Source organism: Culicoides brevitarsis, chromosome 2 (genome assembly GCF_036172545.1).
Source record: "Culicoides brevitarsis isolate CSIRO-B50_1 chromosome 2, AGI_CSIRO_Cbre_v1, whole genome shotgun sequence".
Lineage (NCBI taxonomy): Eukaryota > Metazoa > Arthropoda > Insecta > Diptera > Ceratopogonidae > Culicoides > Culicoides brevitarsis.
Window position 1 is genome coordinate 33678070 of NC_087086.1, and position 23209 is coordinate 33701278.

The window sequence follows — 23209 nt, forward strand, 5'->3', positions numbered from 1 at the left end:
ATATACATTAGGTCAAAATTTAATATTACACAATAGGATGAATATTTAAACTATTTTTAAAGCAAAAACTCCATAAATGTAAAAAAAATATTCCTAAAATTTGCATTGGGCCCAAAAAATTAAAATTAGCATTAGGTTAAAAAATTTTTAAAGTGTCATTGAATAAATTTTATATTGCTTTGGTATAGATTTTTTTTTAAATTCAATAAATGTGAATTGAGAACTGTGCACTGGGTCAAAATTTTCGTACGATTTTAAGATGAAATTTCAAAAATTTGCAATGGGATAAAAAATAAAAATGTAAATAAAGATTGAAATTCATGAAAATTTGCATAGGTAATTTTCACAATGTGCATTGGGTTAAAAATTAGAATGTGCATTAGGTCAAAAAATTTAAAAAAATTATTTGAATGAAATCAAAATGTTCTTTGGACAAAATTTTCTTGGAATTGGAATTGAAAATTTTAATATTTCGCATTGGGTCAAAAAAACTGAAATGTGATTTGGGTCTAAAAGTTAAAAGAATAATTTTTTCTTAAATTTTTCTACAAGAATAAATCACATTTCTCAATTTTTCACAATAAAATCCTTTATTCAATAAAATTTTCTCCAATCTTACATCTAAAGACACGTCTTGAGTGCCTGTTTCGTCATGATATTCTGATAGTAATAACTCAGTCCCGACATTTTCAGTGTCGCAAATTCATTTGACGTCGGCGACTGAACACTCGGCGATCGCGGAGGCTTATCCATACTGCAACCCGAACCCACTTCATCCAACAAATCCATCGAAGAACTACTTTTGGCATCATCTTCGGGCGTCTCAAAGCTATTCGCACTTTGATGGGGCGAAGCAGCTGTCGTTCTCTTATTCGACGGCGGTTGCAACGAGGGCGGCGACAACGGAATTATCAGTTCTTCGTGCGCATCAATGTGTAACTCTTGCTCCGAGGCACTCACAGTAGGCGAGTGGAAAGTCACGGGATGGCTTTCGGTATCATCGAAGGACGCACTTGCACTCGAGACAACAACTCCCGAAAGCAGCTCCATGCTCGGCGCTTCATGATCCGACGAATCGAGACTGCATTTTTCCGCATTTTCCCACCACGGCGAATGAGCGCATTCGGAAGCTGTGTGATACGACGAAGATCTCGAGTGTAAAGTGCCGGAATGTCCTTCGGATGCCGTAAAATACGAAGTTTCGTCTTCCGTGATGGAAGATTTTATGCTGCTATTCCAATCCTAAAAGGAAAAATATCGAAAAATTAACAAAAAATCATGGAAAAATTAAAATTTTGAACTTACATCGCTTGAATTGACGCCTCCGCGCTTGTGCATGACACTCACAGCTCCTTCGCCATCCGTATCGGTCGAATCCGTGAAATGCAGTTCAAGATCTTCTTGCGTTTCTTTAATCGCACGGTCCAAATTCTCCGCTATTCGACTCACTTCCAAGAGTTTTTCGGAAATTGACTCACATGCGATCGAATTATCGGCAGTTGGAACGATCGAGGATCTAAAAAAATTCGGATTTTAATGAAAATTGTTCAAATTTTATCAAAAAAATTCTTACCCGTCGTCATTTTCGTCTAAAATGAAGGGATCTCGAAGTCTTGTACGCAGCAAGCGACCCAAACGGACCATTCTTCCGACTTCTACGAGCAATTTTTCACGTGTTACCAACAATTTTCGCATATTCGAGAGACGTCGATCACGTTCATTGATCGTATGAAGTAGCAAAACTGCATTTTTTATCTCCGTCATCTTCACGCAATGTTCTTCGACGCTTCTGTAGAAGACAGCTGACACCCTTAAACGCGTCATTTGCTCCTGACTCACGATTTGAAGGTTTTTCCACGTTGTTTCGAGATTCCGGGACATTTCCCTGTTCTTATCGATCACTAATTTGCAACTTTGTCGCAATGCAAGTGCCGCTGCCAACAATTGACATCCGTAATTAAATGTACTTCTTGCGGTATCCTGAAAATTTTGATGTTCATCCTTCTGACTTTGAATTTCGTGCACGTTACAGCCGACATGCGTGTGCGCCTTGATCATCACGCGATACAAATCGTCCATCCATTCGCTCGCCGTTGCCGCATCTTTCTCATAAGCGTGAATGTGACTGATTTGCTCGAGTGTCAGCTTCTGCAATTCGACACTGTCGATAAAAATGTTGCGACGCGCTGTCGTTGCCTCGAGAATATCACGAATGTTGGCGATATCGTCACTGTAATCGACGGCAATATCACGACCAACTGCATCTTTTACTGGCATCGATAACATATCGCTGAGTTTCTCGCCTTGTTGCATCAATTGGCGCTCGATTGAATCTGCAAAAAAAAAATAACGAGGGGAAAGTTCAATTTTATTTAAAGGGATAATTTGTGAGAAAAATAGTTTTTTTTAACGAGTTTTAAAGAAAAAATAATAAATTTTGCAAAAACTGATGTCTGTCTGAAAAGTTTCTGTAGTTAAAATTTTGAAAATGTGCATGGGGAAATTCTAAAATGTGTTCTGGGACAAAAAATTTAAATTTGCTTTGGGGTTGAATTATGAAAAGTGAAAAAAGTTAAAAATTTTCATAAGATTTTAAGGGTAAAAAGTCGAAAAATGTGTAAGAAGAATTTTAAAAATATGCATTGGGTCAAAAATTTTAAATTTGCATTGGGGCGAAATATTCAAATGTGAAATTCAAAACGGCTTTTTCAAAAAGAAATTTGCTTTAAAAATTTTCTTAATGTGTATTGGGCTTAGAAAAAATCAGAATTTGCAATAGGATAAATATTCTAAATGTGCAATGGGATAAAAATTCAAAATGAATCTAAGACAAAAACTAAAAAATGTGTTCAGAGACACAATTTACAAATTTTAGTAAAGCAGAAATTTAAAAATGTGTACTGGGACATTTAGAAATTTGCTTTGGGGCAAACATTTTAGGCATTAGTGACTTGAAACCTAAAAGAGATTGCATTGGAATTCCTTGAAATGTGCTCTGGGTCGAAAATTTAACAAATTTTCAAGACAAAAATTTTAAAATGTGCATTGGGATTTTTTGAAATGTACTCTGAGACTAATACTTTTAACATAGATGTCTTAAAAAAACTCGAAAAATGTGGATTGGAATTCCTTGAAATGTGCTCTGGGTCGAAAATTTAACAAATTTTTAAGACAAAAATTTTAAAATTTGCATTGGGTTCAAAAATTAAAATTTTTCTTACCTAAACTACTTTGACTTGCTTGTAATTTCTTCAATTTCGTAACAGCGACATCATAATCGTCAACTTTATCTCCCATTATAAGCGATTCAAAGACATCACTCGTCCTCGAAAAGTACTCATTAACGAGTCTGAAGAACCTCACCGACGTTATCAAGATATTTCTTCTCCTCTCCAATCTCGTCGCAAATGACCGACAAACAAAATCCATAAAATCTCGTTGGGATTTCAAATCTTTGTACTCTGGACCATCTTTTTGCTTCATAATGGAGTCAATTTTGTACAACAACTCCGCATATTGCCCATAAGTCTTCCAACAAGCCAATTCCAAGACTTCGTGCTCTTTCCGGAGTTTCTCTGACGTGTGAATATCAAAACCGACTTTCAGCTGACTGTTCAAGAGACCTTCTGCCGTCACCAAAATCCAATTTATGACTTCCGTAACGCGATTTTCGAGTGTTCCCAGCTCTTTTAACTCCACAGAACGCTTTTCGATTTTCTCGTATTCCGCTTTCAGATCCATTTGCTTCTTTTCGATGCGATTTAACATGTTGCGGATGGTTTCGCGGGCATCCAGGAGGTCTTGCGACGTGAAAGCTTTGGAATTTTGCAGCTCGTTGATTTGCGTGATCAAGCGATTGCCTGCGAAAGAGAAAGAGATCCGACACCGATTAATGCACGAGTGCGACTGACGAACGTTCGCAGCATAAAAGAAGGGACAGGCTGAATGAATGCAATGTTCGCGCATAAAGAAAACTGGTTTCAAGTATTATTTCGCTGTACGCGGCAAGTAATTTATTATCCAATCCAAATTCAATTAAAAACGCGAGTCAACAAACTCTCTCGTCGTCGCATGAAAACGATCAAAAAATCAGATCCGGATTCCTTTGAGGTGACTTTTTTCGGGTTTTTGGTCGAAAAATTGGGAGAAAAGAGGAAAAAAGTGAAAACTCACCCATATCCATGACGAATTTCACGTAGCGTTGCACCTCGTTGCCGCACGACATGCACGTCTTCAGTGTTTGCTCAATTTCGGACGACGTCGATGTGGCACGAATCACTCGCGTTGACTGATTATCAATGAGAAGTGTGTACAGCGATTGTAGGTCATGGATGGCTTTCTCATACGCTTTTTTGTACTCTTGTATGCGCTGAAAGTGCAAATGCATCAAGATAAATGAAGAATTTTAACAAAAATTTGCAGTTTAATGGGTCGTTTGAGGCAAGGTTGGCAGAAAGATGTCGCAAAAGGGAGAGAAAATTGCTTTACAGGTGACGATTTGCCGCGAGAATTACTAAAAAGTGCATTTTTAAGACATATTAACTCAAAGATTTAGCTTTTTGGGTGAGAATTTGACTAAAATCGTAAAATTTGGAATTAAAGTTAATTTTTTAAAATATAAATTAATAAAAAATTGATCTTTTTGAGCAATTTTTGTAAAATTAATGAAAAAAAAATGATATTTTCAGAATTTTTGAAGTAAAATTTATGTATTTTTAGGTTAAAACTCGAAAATAAAAAATAATATTAAAAAAAAAAACAATTAAAAATTAAAAAAAATAATTAATTATTTTAAAAAAAATTAATTTAAAATTATTAAATAATTAATAAATTATTTTTTTAATAAAATAAATAATTAAATTAAATTATTTTTAATAAATTAATTTTTAATTAATTTTTTTTAAATTAATTAATTAAAAATAATTTAATTTAATTATTTATTTTATTAAAAAAAATATAAATAAAACTTAAAATTTTAGAAAAAATTTAATTAAAAAAAAAATTTATAAATATAAATTATAAATTGGAAATTTTTCAAATTATTTAAAAATTTTTTTTTCGATATTTTTACCCATTTTTAGACAAAATTTCGTAATTTAATCCCTAAATGTGTCAAAAAATTAAATTTAGGAAATTTATAATCAAATTTTGACTAAAAATTGAATAGAAAATTTCTTAATTTCAAAAAAATTTAAACTAAAAAGCTCAATTTTCCTTAAAAATCCAAAATCGCAGAGTAAAGAACGCAAAATTACTCTTATTTCATCAACTCGCTCCCAACCACAAATAAAAAAGTGTTAAAATCGCACCAATTATCGACCTTTAAGACCTTTCCCATCTCCATTACATGCAATTACGAACCGATTGCCGACCTTGCCAGTCATCTCTGACTCATTTCTTCACAAATCGTGGCACAAATCAACGATCACCGTTCAATTAGCGCGCGCAAAATCGTTACAGATAAATAAATAAACAAACAGAAAAAAAAATCAACTCACCACATGATTTTGTATCCATTGCTCGTGATTGTAAGTAAATGTTCCTCCTAAATCATCGGGCAGCTCCGACAAGTCAATATATTTGCTCAAACGTGATTTTTGTATTGTGATCCACTGTTGGCGCGGACAGAACATAAAAGAAAATAAAAATAAATGAAAAAAATTGAAAGTAATCGGTTATCTTCGTGCGTAAAAAATGAATTAATGCGGCATGAAACCTATTATAGAGCATTAATTGAGAGAGGCGTCTGCCGCAATTTTCGGTTAATTGATTTGTTTTGAGTTTTAAAAATTTTTTAAAAAAAATTGTCGTCGCACAGTGGGCTGAAATTTATTTTTAAAGATGAAAATTTTTTCAAGATCTATCAAAAAATTTAATTTTTTTACGAATTTTTAGAATTATTTCACACGCACAGTGGTCCAAAAATAAACATAAAATATTTTTAACTATTGAATTAATTTTTAATTATTTAATTAATTTAATTTATTTATTTTTAATTAATTAAAAATTAAATAAAAAATTGTTTTAAATTAATTATTTATTTAAAAAATTTTTTAAAATAATTGATTTTAATTTTTTTTTTCATTTTTGGACCACTGTGCGTTTAAAGTAGTTCAAAAAAATATTTTTTGAGCTTTCGATTGATCTGAAAAATATCAAAATGATTTTTTTTCAGTTTCAAGACTTCAAATTTCGGCCCACTGTGCGCCTCAACGTTACTTTCTCTCTCGATATACGCGAAAAATCTCCTTTCAAATTGCGCGCTGGCAGCAAAAGAATGCGAGAAACCAGTTTTCATGTACACTACATGCGTTTCACAATATTTCTAATGTTTGAAAATTATTTTGCACAGCAGCTTTTTGTGCAATTTAATTCTTACAAATGCATGCAAAAAGTGATCAATCTTTTATTTTGATTCGAAAACCATTAAAAAAAAACACTCCAAGCACCGTTACAGCTCGTCTTCTCAGTTTCTCGTGCATCGTCATGACTTTTTTTTATGTGCTAACAAATTGCTGCAATCTGTTTCTCCTTGATGTTCGCTCTTCGTCGTTTTCTTGTGAATGAAATTGTGTCAGCTGCAAAAAGGCACGACGACGACGACACAAAATCAGGTGTTTTGCAATATTTGAACTTTTCAATGGAATTCTTTTGAAACGAATGCATTCTGAGGCATTCACTGCTAAAGGAGACATTCACCTCTCTTGCATTGTGTTAGTCAATGTTTAGAAATAAATAAATAAATTTAAGTCTTTTCAACCGGTTTGAAATGTTTTTATTTTTTATTTCACTCATAAATAAATTCGTATTTGAATATTTTATTATTTCATTTTTTGTTATCTCGATTAAGCTTATTTGCTTTTCTTATGCTTTAAAAATGTGTTTTATGTTAAACATGTGATTTTGCAGGTGCGTAAGAGTAAAAAAAGTTGATTCAAATGTGAGATATGAAAAAGTTTGAATTAGCGGAGAAGCGATTTACGAATTTCAATTTAGAATTAAAATTTTCAGATTTTCATTTTTGAACAATTTGAATTTTATTTTGTTGATTCAAACCAAAAAATTGAAAGAAAATCCATTTGTAAGGTTTTTTCAATTTTTTTTGAAAATTAACAAAATAAGATTAAGAGAATTTTGAATTTTTTGTTCAAAAATTTAAAAATCTGAAGTTTTTGATCAATTTTTTAAAAATTGCATTAAAAAATTTTATGTAAAAACTAAGACAAAAAGAATTTCTTAACTAAATATTTGAAAATCTTTAATTCGAATTAATTAAAATGTTTGAATTAGCGAAAAGGCAATTTTCAAATTTTGAGCTTTTGATTTTTAATTCAAATTTACTTTCAATATTTTGTTGAAAATTAAGAAAATTGTATTCTTTAATTACTTTTCCTTCAAATTTCAACTTAAAATTCTTTGAAAATTGTTAAAATTTGAGAATCGCCATCTCGCTAATTCAAATTTTTCTAAAAAATTTAGTTTTTTGCAAAATTTTTGTTCAGTTTTGTTCAAGAATCAATCTTTTTAAATTAAATTTTTCAAACTAAGCCCTATCTTAAGTCACATCTCTGCTCTCACGTTGACTTTGACGGAATGAAATAATAATAAAATAAAAGTATATCGCAAGCAAATCCAAGCTTTAAAGCGTAAACTTATGACTTATTTGCATTTTATTTGTAATTTGGGTCACACAACGACGCGACAATGTCAAATAATCAAGCTATAAGAACAATTTACGAGTTCTAAGTACATTTATTCCAGTTGAAATCAAAGTTCACAAATAAAAATCAATCTGGCAAAACCGCAACTCAAAACTTGCTCAGACAGCATAAAAATTCCTTCATTCCACACCTTTTATCGCATTCGAGAGACATTTATGACATTCACTTACCTCTCCCTTTTTCTGCGGTTTCGTGCAGTTATCCATGCGTTGCTTGTCCCAAAAGGCATCTGGTCGCAAGACGAGCATAAGTTTCAAGTAATCCGGATCCACGATACTTTCAACGTGCTCGATCCACGTCGTCGTGAGACGATAATTTGACTTTTGGGCATCGATGAGCAAAAGAAGCCCATTATTGAGTGTTTCGGGACTCAAAGTGTCGATAATGAAATTGAGACACGTGTCAAGATACTCTTTAGACTTTGGCACGAGCTCTGGCGGAACAGTGACGACAATCAGGAGATGTGAGTCGCGATCTCTTCCGCCTGGCATGAAAGCCGCGCGCGATTTAAGAGCTGCGATTGTGTCGGAATTCATTCTTTAAAACATTTTTCTATGGAAAAAAATGGAGAAATTTAATTAATTGCGAATCTTGGAGGTCTTATCAATGCAAACACTTTGACGAAACTGCGCGTATGCAGAAATTCTCGTCTCTTAACCACAAAGTACTAATAATAATAATAAATAACTGAAATTTAACTGTAAAGTAACTTGTTTCAGTTTACTCTCTTGATGATGATAAAATACGCTGATTGAGACTGGTAGTGTGCCGGTTTTTTCAGCCAAAGTGAATATTAAGTAAGAAATGTTGCCATTTACGTAGAAGAAAGATGCAAGATGTGCTTCAATGAGCAAATTGTCACTTATGGTTGAATTGATGATGGATTTTGCATCGGAAAATGAGACGTCAGCAAATTTCTCCTAATTAACACTCAGGTAATTATCACGAAACTTAAATTTTTGTTGAGATCAGGTGAACGCACGAATAATTGGTTAACAATTAAGACAATTATCGAAATTTTTTCAAAAAATGTTTGTTAAATTTAGACCAAGTTTAATATAATTTTTTGTTATTTTTGAGAAAAATTGTTAAAATAATTAAATAAAATTAAAAATAATTTAATTTTAATTAAGAATTTAAAAAAATTAATTATTTAGTTAACAAATTAATTTAATTAATTAATTAAAATTAATAAAATAAAAAACTAATAAATAAAAATATTAATTAAAATTAAATAATAATAAAAAATCAATAAAAATTATTTAATTTTAATTATTATTTTTTTTTATTTTTAAAAAAAAATTGAAAATGAAAAAAATTATAAAGATGTTCTACCAATTTTACTCAAAAATAAGAAAAAATGTTTTAATGAAAATTTTTACCCTTAAGTAGCTTTCTTTTTGATCATCTTGACTCTCATTGAACTTTTTATTTAAAAAAAAAATCCTCTTAAATTCTTCAAATAGCTTAAAAAATGACAAATTGGCAATTTTTCCCTTTACTTGTCATGTTTCATGTAATTAATTCTCTTTTATTTGCTAATTCTTCAGCAGTTTGATTAATTTCCGCGAATCAACTTTACAAATAAAAAACATGACATGTGCTCAAATTTCATGTACATATCTTCAAAACCGACAATTTTTCTGACGAATCTCTTTTTAACCTCACAAAAGAGCATTAAAACTCGCTTGCAACGTAATCGCTTGTAATTTCAAACCCAAATCTGGTCAATGGCATTGACATGACAAGCAAACAAACAAGAAGTTGAACGAGAGATGAAAGAAAGGTAAAGAGTGCTAATAACCTGTTGCTATCTGTTTATTCATTTTTTTTTACTTCTCTTTTCAGTAATATTTTTTTCTGTGTTTTGTGTTTTACCATTTGATTCAAGTGTCATGTTGCCTCCATTTTCGGAATAGATTTGATCAATTTTGTACTTGATTGAATATTAATTACTTGTTATTAGATGGCGTTTTGACTTGTGGGACGAACTTTCATTGATTTCTCACGCTTTGTGATAATTTTGAGAAACACTTTGTTTTTGTGAAAATGCCTCGAGCAAGGAACTTGAGCAAAAAGGAAAAAGGATGCAGATCCAATAAAAAGAGATAACGAGCATCTTACGTGATGTCTGTTTTAGCATTTTGATTCTTGGAAATGTTTAGACTGAAGTTTTCAACGAACTTGATGACGAGAAGGTAAGTTACTGAAATATTTTTATATGAACTAGAACTTGAGATTTTTGATTTTTTATTAATTATATTATCTTTTATTTGAAAAACTGGAACAACTGGGACAAATTCAACTGAAGCAGAAAAATCGAAACGAATTTAAGAAAATATAAGAAAGTGACAATTCCGGATATCTGCAAACTCAGATTGCAGCAATAGGATGAAGCAAAGAAATTGCAAGAGAAAAAAAAAATCCATCTTGCTACAATGGTTGGACATTTAAAACGAATTTATAACTCTTCATGAGATAAAGTACTTATAAAGGCAAGACGTTCTCAAATTATTACAATTAAAGGTCTTATTGATACTCTCCTTCTTGGCAATGCAAATTTTTCAAATTTGGATGAACTCATAATTTTACATGGCATGAAATTGAAACTAATAGCAAAGCGTGCCTTCCGACGAGAAATTAAACAAATTATGTGTGCCTTCTTTACAGTTCAGAATATCGATAGACCAACATCAGGCATCATCATCAAAACCAGCAGCATTAAGTCGTGTTCAGTTCTAACAACAAGTTCTATTTTGTTCATACAAATAACCTGATGATATACAGTAGCACGAAACATGTCCTTGCTTAAAATATTAAATTGTTTTAAGAGAAATTAAGAAGCGTCTTTTGCAAAAATTATTTCTATACTATTCAAAGTGTGACAAAAGGGACAAATATCATTTAATTTGCGGAAAAATATTTTCCATATTATTTTTATGACTTAAAAACATTTGAAAGAAATTTAAACTCTTTTCGTATCTGTCATATAGATCAAAATATCGTAAATCTATGAAACTTCGTTGCTAAGCTCGTCTCTAACATCAGACAATTTGTTAAGTAATCAACATTTTCAATTCTACATCATTCTAAGCACCATTCAAGTCTATCCACAGGCCAAAAACGGCAAAAACTCCGCTTTCAGCAGCATAAATGAATACACAAAAGCGAATAAATAGCCGAAGAAACCTGATAAGATTGATATAAAAGCATCGAATGTGCAATTTCTGCTGCAGTATGTAGATCAAGTTCTATTCTTGCGATAAATGCGAAGTTCTTGCGAGAGAAATATAATTACATCTTGCTGTTCATTATACCGTAAATAATATGATCGCACACTTAAATATGCTCTTAAGTATGCATTTAACTACAGTTAATGTGTTGTGATGTTGTGCAAGAAAGGAAGCTGAGCTGATCTTTTTTTCTCTTGTATTTATTAATAATTAATACTTGAAAGAGCGAGAATGTCATTACATTGAAAAAATACAAAGAATACAACAGAAAAACGAGTTCTTGTGCATGTTTTATTATGATGGCCGAGACGAATGGAGAGATTGAATAAGTAAATAAAAATGAGATGCGTGCTGTTTGGACATCGAAGTGGCGATGACGGGAACGATGTGTGCGATAGACTTAATGTTTGTCTTTTAATGACGCGACCCTTGGAGATGCGACAACGCGCTTTGCCTATAAAAATGACACCTGACACTCGGAACCAAATTTCTTTGAAACAAAACGAAAAAACATCAAATTGCTCGTTATGTCCATTTACGGAACCATAAAACGAAAACAAATAATTTTTCTGTTGTGTAGGTTATTTTAGTGCTTAGACGAAATTCAAATTATCGCGTTGAAAGAAATATGAAGGCAATAAAAAAGAAAGGTGGAAAGTGTCGTTCTCCCATCGTCTAACTCCGTAGCGCTGTGAGTGTGTGACGAATGAGAAATGAACAAAATTAAGTGAATCAAGGGATTAAAATGTCAAACCTATTAAATAAAATTTTGTTTATTTTTTTTCATTTCAACAGATTTGGGAACAAAATATGAATTGATAATGAAGCGAATCCAGTTTTTTTTTATTTTCAAAGAAAGAAAGAAAGAAAGTGAACTTGCCTTCTTAGATTTGATCGATGCATCATCGTTACGAAACTCGAGATTTTGTTAGACAAGTTAATACCAAGCTACAAAAAAGCATAAATTGCATAAACATCCGTTAAATTTCCGTCATAATTTTTCTCTTTTTTTACCAAAGTGCGTTTTCCTGTTCAACCTCAATTTGTTGGTAATTTGTTTTGATTTCTGATAAATTAAAGAGATCACGCATTCAAGCTGACTTCTGTGTAAAAACGAACAAATTTTTAATAAAAAAATGATAAAAAATGAGGTTTCAACAGCAACAAATTATGACTAATCATAAAAATTCTTCTTTTTTGCTGTTTTTTTCTTTCTCTGATTCTTCACGTAATTTCTTTATTTTATGATTTTTTTTGCGAGTTTTGCAAATATTTGTGTTGAAATTCTTGTTTGTTCGTATTAGAAGTTGTTATAACAAGAGATATAAAAGTTGCAACACACGTCAAGGTAGTTTATTAATAAATTGCTTTAATAATTCTTATGAAAGGTTAAAAGAAGCTTGTTATTGTAAAATACATAGTGAGAAGAATTCACAATGCAATTTTATGGATGGAAAAAAAATTTTTTTCATACAAAATAATTTTTTTAGAGAAAAATTTTAAAATTATGAAGTTTTAAAGTAGAATTTAAGATAAATATTTCAAAATTGACAAAATTTAAAATATTTGTCATCACAAAAATCTCAAAAAAAAAATAAAATAAAATAATAAATAATTTTTTACAAAATATTGTTAAATACCTAAGTTGAAAATTTTAACTTTTGAAATTTTTTTTAGCAAAAATTTCGTTTATTTAAAAAAAAAATGGTCAAAATTGAATAAAAATTTAGATATATTCTAAATTTTTTGACATCGGGAAATATGTATAAGAAATTAAATTTAAAAAATCAAAATATTTTGACTTTTATATAAATTATTTTTCAAAAAAAATTTTATGAGAAAATTAAAAAAATTTGAAAAAAAATTAAAAAATTTTAAAAAATTTAAAAAATTTTAAAAATTTAAAAAATTTCAAAAATTTGAAAAATTTAAAAAAATTTGAAAAATTTAAAAATGAATAAAAAAAAGCTTTTTTTGAAACAATCGATTAGAAAAATTAACAGAAAATCACCCAAAATTTTTAATATTTTTTCAAAAATCCATACCTCAAAAATTTCTTACAAAAAAAAAATTAAATTAAATAAAATTTTAAAAAATCACTTCTTGAACTCTCAGTAAATTTTCACTTTAGTGCAAAATTCTTACATCCAATGATTAAATATTTTTTTTAATTTTTTTGTTCAAGCTTATAAAATTATTTCTGCATATTTTGCAAAAAATGCAGACACTTTAAGATATTTTTTACACTTTTTTCAAGAATTTCATAAATTTTTCTTCAACAAATATTTATTTTTCTAATCCATTCTCCTATAATGACTTCATTTCCTGTTCAAATCCAATAAAAAATTCGTCACCATTTCATAATTTATTCAAATTTTATTAGTTCACTGTCCTTCTTAGCGTTGCTTCTGTGCGATAACATCGCATTAATTACTTTATCTCTCATATTTCGTTCATTCACATATTTATTTTTTTAATATATTCGCGATCGAATACCGTTACCAATCTCATATTATGACGCGATTTGATGAAAAGAACTTTCTTTCTGCTGTACCTTTAAAAAGTACACATCAAACTTGTTTGCATTGACGATGATAAGATATTCACATAAATTAATTTATTTTCTTTGAGAGCGAAAAAAATATGTTAGAAACACACCTTTTCATTATATTTTTTCTATTATGAACGATTTTTTTTCTGACTTTGTTACAGTTTGTAAAACATTTGTGCAAGCAAGCAATTCGTCACACAATTTATTTTTTTATTGTTTCGTGTTCTGTATTGAGATATATTTTTATTTAATATTCAGAAAAATAAAAAAAATATTTTTTTTCACACTCGTGCGAGATCGATCCGCACCAGATCACGGTCTAAACACATCTGATTAACTCGCACGGCTTATCTGTGTCTCGTTCGTTCGTCGTTTATCGAGAAATTGCAGTCGACCGGTTTTAGTTAACGACTTGTTTACAAACGAATCGAATGACGAAAGAGAAAAACCGAAGAAAAGAGAGAATTTACATTCAAATGGGAATTTATTCAAGGTGAAGTGTTAGTTACGGAAAGAAAAAAATTGTAAAAAAATTGTTAGACGACATTTTTGTCGTAAGAAGTGCTGCCAAGAGTTGCACTAATAGGGCGAATCAGCATCTTGGATGATTTGAGGGAGTAGGAGCTGCCACGGAAATCGTTCCAATACATGCCTTGGAAGTCCTGTTCGCCGTTTAAGCCATCGCCGTTCAAGTAACGTCCATTGAGGTTACTGAAAAATTGAAAAATAAAAATAATTTTAGAGAATTTTTATAAAAATTTTAAAAAAATATCAAAATTTATAAGAATTTTGAATAAAATTTGTGAATATTTATTTATGAAAAAAATTTTTAAAAATGAAAATATTCAATTTGATTCAAAAAATTAAAAAAAAAAAATGAAAATTTTAGAAAATTGTGGAAAAATAAAAGAAAATTTAAAAAATTTAATAATTTAAAAAAAAAAATAATGAAATGAACGAAAATTTGAGAAACTCGAAAAATATTAGTAAAAATTTTGGAAAAAAATGAAAATTGTGAAAAATTATGAAAGTTTTGAAAAACTGAAGTAAAGTCTAAAATTTGTTTAGAAACTCAAGAAAAATGAAGAAAAAAATTAACAAAAATTAAAAAAATTCTTGGCTTGTAAAAAATTAGAAAATATGTGAAAAATTTAAAATTTCGGAAAAAAATAATGAAATATTAAAAAATTTGAGAAAATTTTCAAATTGAATTTATTTGTGGGAAACTCAAAAGTAAATATTAAAAAATTTTGAAAACATAAAAAAAAAATTTGACAAGAATTTTTGAATTTTCATAAATATTCGTGGCTCGACATTTAAAAAAAGAAAAAATGTCAAAATTTAGAAAAAATACTGAAATATTTAACAATTTAAGGAAATTTGCAAATTCAACTTTTTTTCGTGAGAAACGTATTAAAAATTATGAAAAAAAAAATAAAAATATTGAAAAACTGAAAAAAAATCAAGACAAATACCTAATGAAAATTTTTCAAACTCGTGAAAAGTTTAGAGAAAAAAAAAATTGAAAAATTTGGAAAAATTCATAATTAATTCATAAAAAAAGAAAAATGATGAAAAATTTGAGAAAACTCATGAAAATTTCTATAAATTCAAGAAAAAACGTGTTTTTACCTCAAATCGCAGGCACTATACCACCAAGCTCCCGTATGAGTTTGTGCGCAATTCCCATCTTGCCATCCATCATTATCCATATCGTAAGTAGAAAATTTATTTCCTGCATGATACGACAAACTGTCTCCCGCTGTCCCATTATACGTTCCCAAAACGCTCAACGTAAATTGTTCCTTTTCGCTCGCAACGACAAACGCTCCGTAATGCGCATAACGTTTATTTCCCTCAAAGTCCTCCAACAAAATCAGCAACTCATGAATCTCATTTGCCGTCAATTGATGCAATTTTTCGAGTCCAATCCAGAATTCGCCGCTCAAACTGCCAAATCCGTTGACGTAATCCAACCAGGGCTTGAAGAAATTCAGCGAACCATCGACACGATTCTGGATGACGAGCCACGGAACATTTTTCACCAATTCACAAAGACCGTAAAACGGGCTCTGATTCCTTCCGGCGATTTGCATCTTGTGAATTCCCGATTGGTTTGGCGACGCTTCGATGCACGACGAGGGCAAGGCGGGATGTTTCGAATGTAATTCCTTGTCGGGTTGTGTTTCGTAGGCATTTTGCAAGTTTACGTGGATCGGTTGGGATTTTAAGCTTAAAATGGCGTTGTTCACAAATTGTTTCGTCGGAATCGAGCGTTGACCGTGTTGAATGTCGCGCGTCGTGTTATTGATGATGGTCAAGTTGTTTGTGGCTTTTAGCATTTCGACTTCGAGACGGAAGACGCCGGAACGAGTCGAGGCGATCATGACAGAAAGTTCTTCGATTTTGCTTGGGAGATCGAAACTGCCGCCGTTACGCGATGAAATTCCTGTTCGTTCTAAAAAATATTGAAAAAAAAAATTAAAAGAAATATAATAATATAAAAATTTCAAAGATGGATAAAAATTTGTCAGAGGGCTCTAATTTATCATTTTTAATCATTTTATAACTCAAAACTGCAAAAAAAATTGAAACTGAAAAAAATTTTTTCTTTGACATAGTTTTGATTTGAAAACTAAATCAAGAGCAAAAAAACTGTGTCAAAGCAATTTTTGTCAAATCTTGCTCCAAATGGATAAAAATTTGTCAGAGGGCTCGAATTTATCATTTTTAATCATTTTATAACTCAAAACTGCAAAAAAAATTGAAACTGAAAAAAATTTTTTCTTTGACATAGTTTTGATTTGAAAACTAAATCAAGAGCAAAAAACTGTGTCAAAGCAATTTTTGTCAAATCTTGCTCCAAATGGATAAAAATTTGTCAGAGGGCTCTAATTTATCATTTTTAATCATTTTATAACTCAAAACTGCAAAAAAAATTGAAACTGAAAAAAATTTTTTCTTTGACATAGTTTTGATTTGAAAACTAAATCAAGAGCAAAAAACTGTGTCAAAGCAATTTTTGTCAAATCTTGCTCCAAATGGATAAAAATTTGTCAGAGGGCTCTAATTTATCATTTTTAATCATTTTATAACTCAAAACTGCAAAAAAAATTGAAACTGAAAAAAATTTTTTCTTTGACATAGTTTTGATTTGAAAACTAAATCAAGAGCAAAAAAAACTGTGTCAAAAACTGTGTCAAAGCAAATTTTGTCAAATCTTGCTCCGAATGGATAAAAATTTGTCAGAGGGCTCTAATTTATCATTTTTAATCATTTTATAACTCAAAACTGCAAAAAAATTGAAACTGAAAAATTTTTTTCCTTTGACATAGTTTTGATTTGAAAACTAAATCAAGAGCAAAAAAACTGTGTCAAAAACTGTGTCAAAGCAATTTTTGTCAAATCTTGCTCCAAATGGATAAAAATTTGTCAGAGGGCTCTAATTTATCATTTTTAATCATTTTATAACTCAAAACTGCAAAAAAATTGAAACTGAAAAAAATTTTTTCCTTTGACATAGTTTTGATTTGAAAACTAAATCAAGAGCAAAAAAACTGTGTCAAAAACTGTGTCAAAGCAATTTTTGTCAAATCTTGCTCCAAATGGATAAAAATTTGTCAGAGGGCTCTAATTTATCATTTTTAATCATTTTATAACTCAAAACTGCAAAAAAAATTGAAACTGAAAAAAATTTTTTCTTTGACATAGTTTTGATTTGAAAACTAAATCAAGAGCAAAAAACTGTGTCAAAGCAATTTTTGTCAAATCTTGCTCCAAATGGATAAAAATTTGTCAGAGGGCTCTAATTTATCATTTTTAATAATTTTATAACTCAAAACTTCAAAAAAATTGAAACTGAAAAACATTTTTTTCTTTGACATAGTTTTGATTTGAAAACTAAAACAAGAGCAAAAAAACTGTGTCAAAGCAAATTTTGTCAAATCTTGCTCCAAATGGATAAAAATTTGTCAGAGTACTCTAATTAACATTCTTAATCATTTTATAACTCAAAACTGCCAAAAAATTGAAACTGAAAAAAAATTTTTTCTTTGACATAGTTTTGATTTGAAAACTAAATCAAGAGCAAAAAAACTGTGTCAAAGCAATTTTTGTCAAATCTTGCTCCAAATGGATAAAAATTTGTCAGAGGGCTCTAATTTATCATTTTTAATAATTTTATAACTCAAAACTTCAAAAAAATTGAAACTGAAAAACATTTTTTTCTTTGACATAGTTTTGATTTGAAAACTAAATCAAGAGCAAAAAAACTGTGTCAAAGCAATTTTTGTCAAATCTTGCTCCAAATGGATAAAAATTTGTCAAAGGGCTCTAATTTGTCATTTTTAATCATTTTATAACTCAAAACTTCAAAAAAATTGAAACTGAAAAAATTTTTTCCTTTGACATAGTTTTGATTTGAAAACTAAATCAAGAGCAAAAAAACTGTGTCAAAAACTGTGTCAAAGCAATTTTTGTCAAATCTTGCTCCAAATGGATAAAAATTTGTCAGAGGGCTCTAATTTATCATTTTTAATCATTTTATAACTCAAAACTGCAAAAAAAATTGAAACTGAAAAAAATTTTTTCTTTGACATAGTTTTGATTTGAAAACTAAATCAAGAGCAAAAAAACTGTGTCAAAAACTGTGTCAAAGCAATTTTTGTCAAATCTTGCTCCAAATGGATAAAAATTTGTCAGAGGGCTCTAATTTATCATTTTTAATCATTTTATAACTCAAAACTGCAAAAAAATTGAAACTGAAAAAATTTTTTTCTTTGACATAGTTTTGATTTGAAAACTAAATCAAGAGCAAAAAAACTGTGTCAAAAACTGTGTCAAAGCAATTTTTGTCAAATCTTTCTCCAAATGGATAAAAATTTGTCAGAGGGCTCTAATTTATCATTTTTAATCATTTTATAACTCAAAACTGCAAAAAAATTGAAACTGAAAAAAATTTTTTCTTTGACATAGTTTTGTTTTAAAAACTAAATCAAGAGCAAAAAACTGTGTCAAAAACTGTGTCAAAGCAATTTTTGTCAAATCTTGCTCCAAATGGATAAAAATTTGTCAGAGGGCTCTAATTTATCATTTTTAATCATTTTATAACTCAAAACTGCAAAAAAAATTGAAACTGAAAAAAATTTTTTCTTTGACATAGTTTTGATTTGAAAACTAAATCAAGAGCAAAAAAACTGTGTCAAAAACTGTGTCAAAGCAATTTTTGTCAAATCTTGCTCCAAATGGATAAAAATTTGTCAGAGGGCTCTAATTTATCATTTTTAATCATTTTATAACTCAAAACTGCAAAAAATTGAAACTGAAAAAAATTTTTCCCTTTGACATAGTTTTGATTTGAAAACTAAATCAAGAGCAAAAAAACTGTGTCAAAAACTGTGTCAAAGCAATTTTTGTCAAATCTTGCTCCAAATGGATAAAAATTTGTCAGAGGGCTCTAATTTATCATTTTTAATCATTTTATAACTCAAAACTGCAAAAAAATTGAAACTGAAAAAAATTTTTTCTTTGACATAGTTTTGATTTGAAAACTAAATCAAGAGCAAAAAAACTGTGTCAAAGCAATTTTTGTCAAATCTTGCTCCAAATGGATAAAAATTTGTCAGAGGGCTCTAATTTATCATTTTTAATAATTTTATAACTCAAAACTTCAAAAAAATTGAAACTGAAAAACATTTTTTTCTTTGACATAGTTTTGATTTGAAAACTAAATCAAGAGCAAAAAAACTGTGTCAAAGCAATTTTTGTCAAATCTTGCTCCAAATGTATAAAAATTTGTCAGAGGGCTCTAATTTATCATTTTTAATCATTTTATAACTCAAAACTTCAAAAAAATTGAAACTGAAAAAAATTTTTTCCTTTGACATAGTTTTGATTTGAAAACTAAATCAAGAGCAAAAAAACTGTGTCAAAGCAATTTTTGTCAAATCTTGCTCCAAATGGATAGAAATTTGTCAGAGGGCTCTAATTTATCATTTTTAATCATTTTATAACTCAAAACTGCAAAAAAATTGAAACTGAAAAAAATTTTTTCTTTGACATAGTTTTGATTTGAAAACTAAATCAAGAGCAAAAAAACTGTGTCAAAGCAATTTTTGTCAAATCTTGCTCCAAATGGATAAAAATTTGTCAGAGGGCTCTAATTTATCATTTTTAATTATTTTATAACTCAAAACTGGCAAAAAATTGAAACTGAAAAAAAATTTTTCTTTGACATAAGAATTAAAAAATTAAAAGAAATAATTAAATTTCAATATTTAAAAAATTCGAAAAAAAAACTCACTTCCTGGATCATCGACCGCCAAACGAATACCTTCAACCTCATTTCTCATCTGATCCAAAGTATTTTCCGTTTTTGTACTCAACCAATCGAGATTCTGAACACGTCGAGCCAACTCACGCATATCAGCACGAAGCGAGTCACTGCGTTCCTGATGAGAAACTTCTATGCGAGTAATTCTAAAAACCAAAAGAAAAAAATTTTTTAATTTAAAAAAATTTAACGAACTGAAATTTTGAATCAAACAGATGATTTTGAAGCCATGAGAGAGCAAATTACGTTCGTCTCTTCATGAAAAAGGGATCGATCATAAATTTTTTTGACGTAATCTTAGTTTTTTACACGTGAAAATATTTTTTAAGACTTAAATTTATAAATTTTTTACTAAAAAATTGAATTTTAGTAAAAAAATTATTAAATTTTTGTGTCAATGAAGCATTCTTAATGAACGAGTCCCTCTCTCACTTGTTTTGTTTTCATTCTCAAACACATTTTGTTGACAGTAACAAACACAGTTGCCGGCACAACACACATTTTTCCATTTTTTGTTACTGAAAACCCAAATGTTCCTGAAATCCGAGGATAAAAGTTCATTTTGGACCTAAAATCGCCTTTTACAGGCCTTAAACGATGTCAATTCACGACTTTTTGTTTGATGACGTGAGTATTTTTCGATTTTTCAACCTTAAATTTGCTTTAATTCATCATTTTTTCATTATAGTTGCTCATCGAAGTCTTCCTCCGCTTACCTTTGAAGGATCAACTTACCTGTAAATGCGTTTGCGAACGATGGTTCACTCTCCTAATGACCGATTATCACTTCCGTCACCTTCGTCAATTGAATTTAGTCTCAAAACTCTTCACTTTAGAGCAAATTTCCGTAATTCTGACGTCAAAATATCGCTTCACTCATCTCGTGATGGATGAAATTTCGTACAAAACGGTGCCTTTGGCTCAGATGCGCCCAATTTGGGACTTCTTAGGCGAAACTGTCACCGATTTAGTGGTCAAAGGTCTCACGGATTTGGAAATTTATCGCGTTCTGGAGTCATTTCCGCTGCTAAAATCCCTCGACATGTACGGATTTTACTTCACGTGGCTGGCGGAAGATGTAATTCCCGTATTGCCGCACGTGGAACATCTCAAGGTCAGCAATTTCTTCCTCGTCAATAACGTTGATGGGCTTTTTGAGAAATTACCGTCGCTGAAAACGATCGATTACGACATTTACAACACGGATGACCCGCCAGGCGATGAAATGGTGAATTGTTTCGAGAAATATCCGATGTTTTTGAAGACGTTGCGATGGTATGACAACAACAAAAATTTCGATAAAATTCGGGAAAAATTTTTGGCGATGCCGGATCACAATATTGAGCGATTTTACTACTACACGAGCGATGATTTTCGGTATTTGGGCAGAGTTTTGGGGACTTTTCCGAAAATTAGCGATGTAAATGTCACGTGTAACGTTATTCCGTCGTGCGAGTTCTTCCGGATCACAGCGCTGGATGTAAAAGTTAAGAATTTGGCAAATTTCAGCTTGAAACCGCTCGCAGCTTTGACGAATCTCGCGGAATTTCACTTCAAAGCGTCAAATATTCCGTGCCCGATGGGCCATGAAGCGATTTTGCACGAAAAATTGAAGATTTTTCACTTGAATTTGGGAAAATGTGAATGTTCGGAATGTTTCGTGACGCTGACAAAATCATTCCCGGCTCTGGAAATCTTCCATTTAGTCCTCAAGGAGAAAACTATCCCGAAAATTCGTCTCACTTCCCTTCTCCAACACTGGCCAAAGCTCTACAAAACAGTTTTCAATAATCGCCATGCCTCTACCGTGATCGAGCCTTTCGTTGGCTTGACATTTCCATCATCGCCACATGAGACACTCAAATTTATCAGTATCACCGACGACATCGAGCCTTATAACAATATCCATGAATTTGCGCCAAATTTGTTAAGTCTTCATTTTCATATAAATTCTCGTTCGGCTCCTCTTGACACGATTACGGGAGAAATTTTGCCGAAATTGCCGCATTTGAAATATGTGCTGATGAGTTTTGATGAATCTTCGACGTATCAGATGACGGAGGAGCAAAATCGGGCCGCCTTCGAGGATGTCATTCAGTATTCGACGAAAGTAGAGGATTTGCAGTTGCCAATTTTGCACGGGAATTTTGTGATGCTTGATGAGGCGAGGAATTTTTTTGATAATTTGCCACATTTGATGCATATTTGGTTTGATCAGCTGAGGGAAGGGAGGATTTTTGTACATCGCGTGTATTCAAGGTTGGATTATAGAAATGGATTTGCGAGACATCGTTGAAGATTTTTTTGCTCAATATTAGGAGAAATTTTGTTAATTTAATAAATATTGTTGAAATTTTGTAAAAAGTTGAATTTTTCATGAAATTTGCTAAAGTCACGTGACCAAATATGAAGAAATTTAAAGAAAAATCATGAAAAAAAATTTCAAACCACGTGACCTTAATTGAAAAAAAATTAAGAAAAATTCTTGAAATAAATTTTCAAAAATCACGTGACCATACTTGAAGAAATTAAAAAAAAAATATGAATAAAAATTTCAAACCACGTGACTTTGATTGAGAAAAATTAAAGAAAATTCTTGAAATAAATTTTTAAAAATCACGTGACCTTACTTGAAGAAATTCAAAGAAAAATTATGAAAAAAATTCCAAACCACGTGACTAAATTTGAAAAAAAATTTAAAAAAATTTAAAAAAATTTCTTGAAATAAATTTATAAAACTACGTGATCAAATTTGAATAAATTTAAAGAAAAAATGATGGAAAACATTTCAAACCACGTGACTTAAATTTAAAAAAATTAAAGAAAATTCTTAGAATAAATTGTAATTATCACGTGACCTAACTTGAAGAGAAATACAAAAAAAATTATGAAAAAAATTTCAAACCACGTGACCTTAATTGAAAAAAAATTAAGAAAAATTCTTGAAATAAATTTTCAAAAATCACGTGACTATACTTGAAGAAATTCAAAGAAAAATTATGAAAAAAATTTCAAACCACGTGACTTAAATTGAAAAAAGTTAATGAAAATTCTTGAAATAAATTTTCAAAAATCACGTGACCTAGCTAGAAGAAATTTAAAAAAAATTTAAAAAAAAATTTCAAACCACGTGACTTAAATAATTAAATTAAGGAAAATAATTAAAGAAAATTCTTGAAATAAATTTTTAAAAGTCACGTGACCTAACTTGAAGAAATTAAAAAAAAAATTATAAAAAAATAATATTAAAACCACGTGACAAACAAATTTTGACAAAACATGTGCCAAACAACACTTCAAAAGTATAATTTTCCATATTTTCCAATTAATTAGCTTCAATTTAAAACTGACACGCGAAATGTTTGTCAACATC

At 30.0% G+C, this 23209-nt stretch overlaps 3 protein-coding genes across 3 annotated transcripts; 1 reads left to right on the top strand and 2 right to left on the bottom strand.

The window, feature by feature from the left end:
* Nucleotides 1–594: 594 nt before the first annotated feature.
* On the bottom strand, nt 595–13669 carry LOC134829445 (SEC14 domain and spectrin repeat-containing protein 1-B). Its single transcript, XM_063842511.1, has 8 exons — nt 13613–13669; nt 7892–8273; nt 5499–5612; nt 4174–4369; nt 3222–3860; nt 1574–2333; nt 1306–1516; nt 595–1242 (listed from the first exon to the last, which is right to left on the bottom strand). Exons 2-8 carry the CDS (start codon nt 8255–8257, stop codon nt 622–624), a joined length of 2907 nt encoding a protein of 968 aa, XP_063698581.1. The 5' UTR covers nt 8258–8273; nt 13613–13669; the 3' UTR covers nt 595–621.
* A 372-nt stretch (nt 13670–14041) lies between these two features.
* Nucleotides 14042–20337, bottom strand: LOC134828992 (angiopoietin-related protein 6-like). Its single transcript, XM_063841984.1, has 4 exons — nt 20315–20337; nt 19807–19982; nt 15138–15963; nt 14042–14216 (listed from the first exon to the last, which is right to left on the bottom strand). Exons 1-4 carry the CDS (start codon nt 20335–20337, stop codon nt 14042–14044), a joined length of 1200 nt encoding a protein of 399 aa, XP_063698054.1.
* On the top strand, nt 20295–22232 carry LOC134829446 (uncharacterized). Its single transcript, XM_063842512.1, has 2 exons — nt 20295–20463; nt 20525–22232. Exons 1-2 carry the CDS (start codon nt 20434–20436, stop codon nt 22130–22132), a joined length of 1638 nt encoding a protein of 545 aa, XP_063698582.1. The 5' UTR covers nt 20295–20433; the 3' UTR covers nt 22133–22232.
* Nucleotides 22233–23209: the final 977 nt, after the last annotated feature.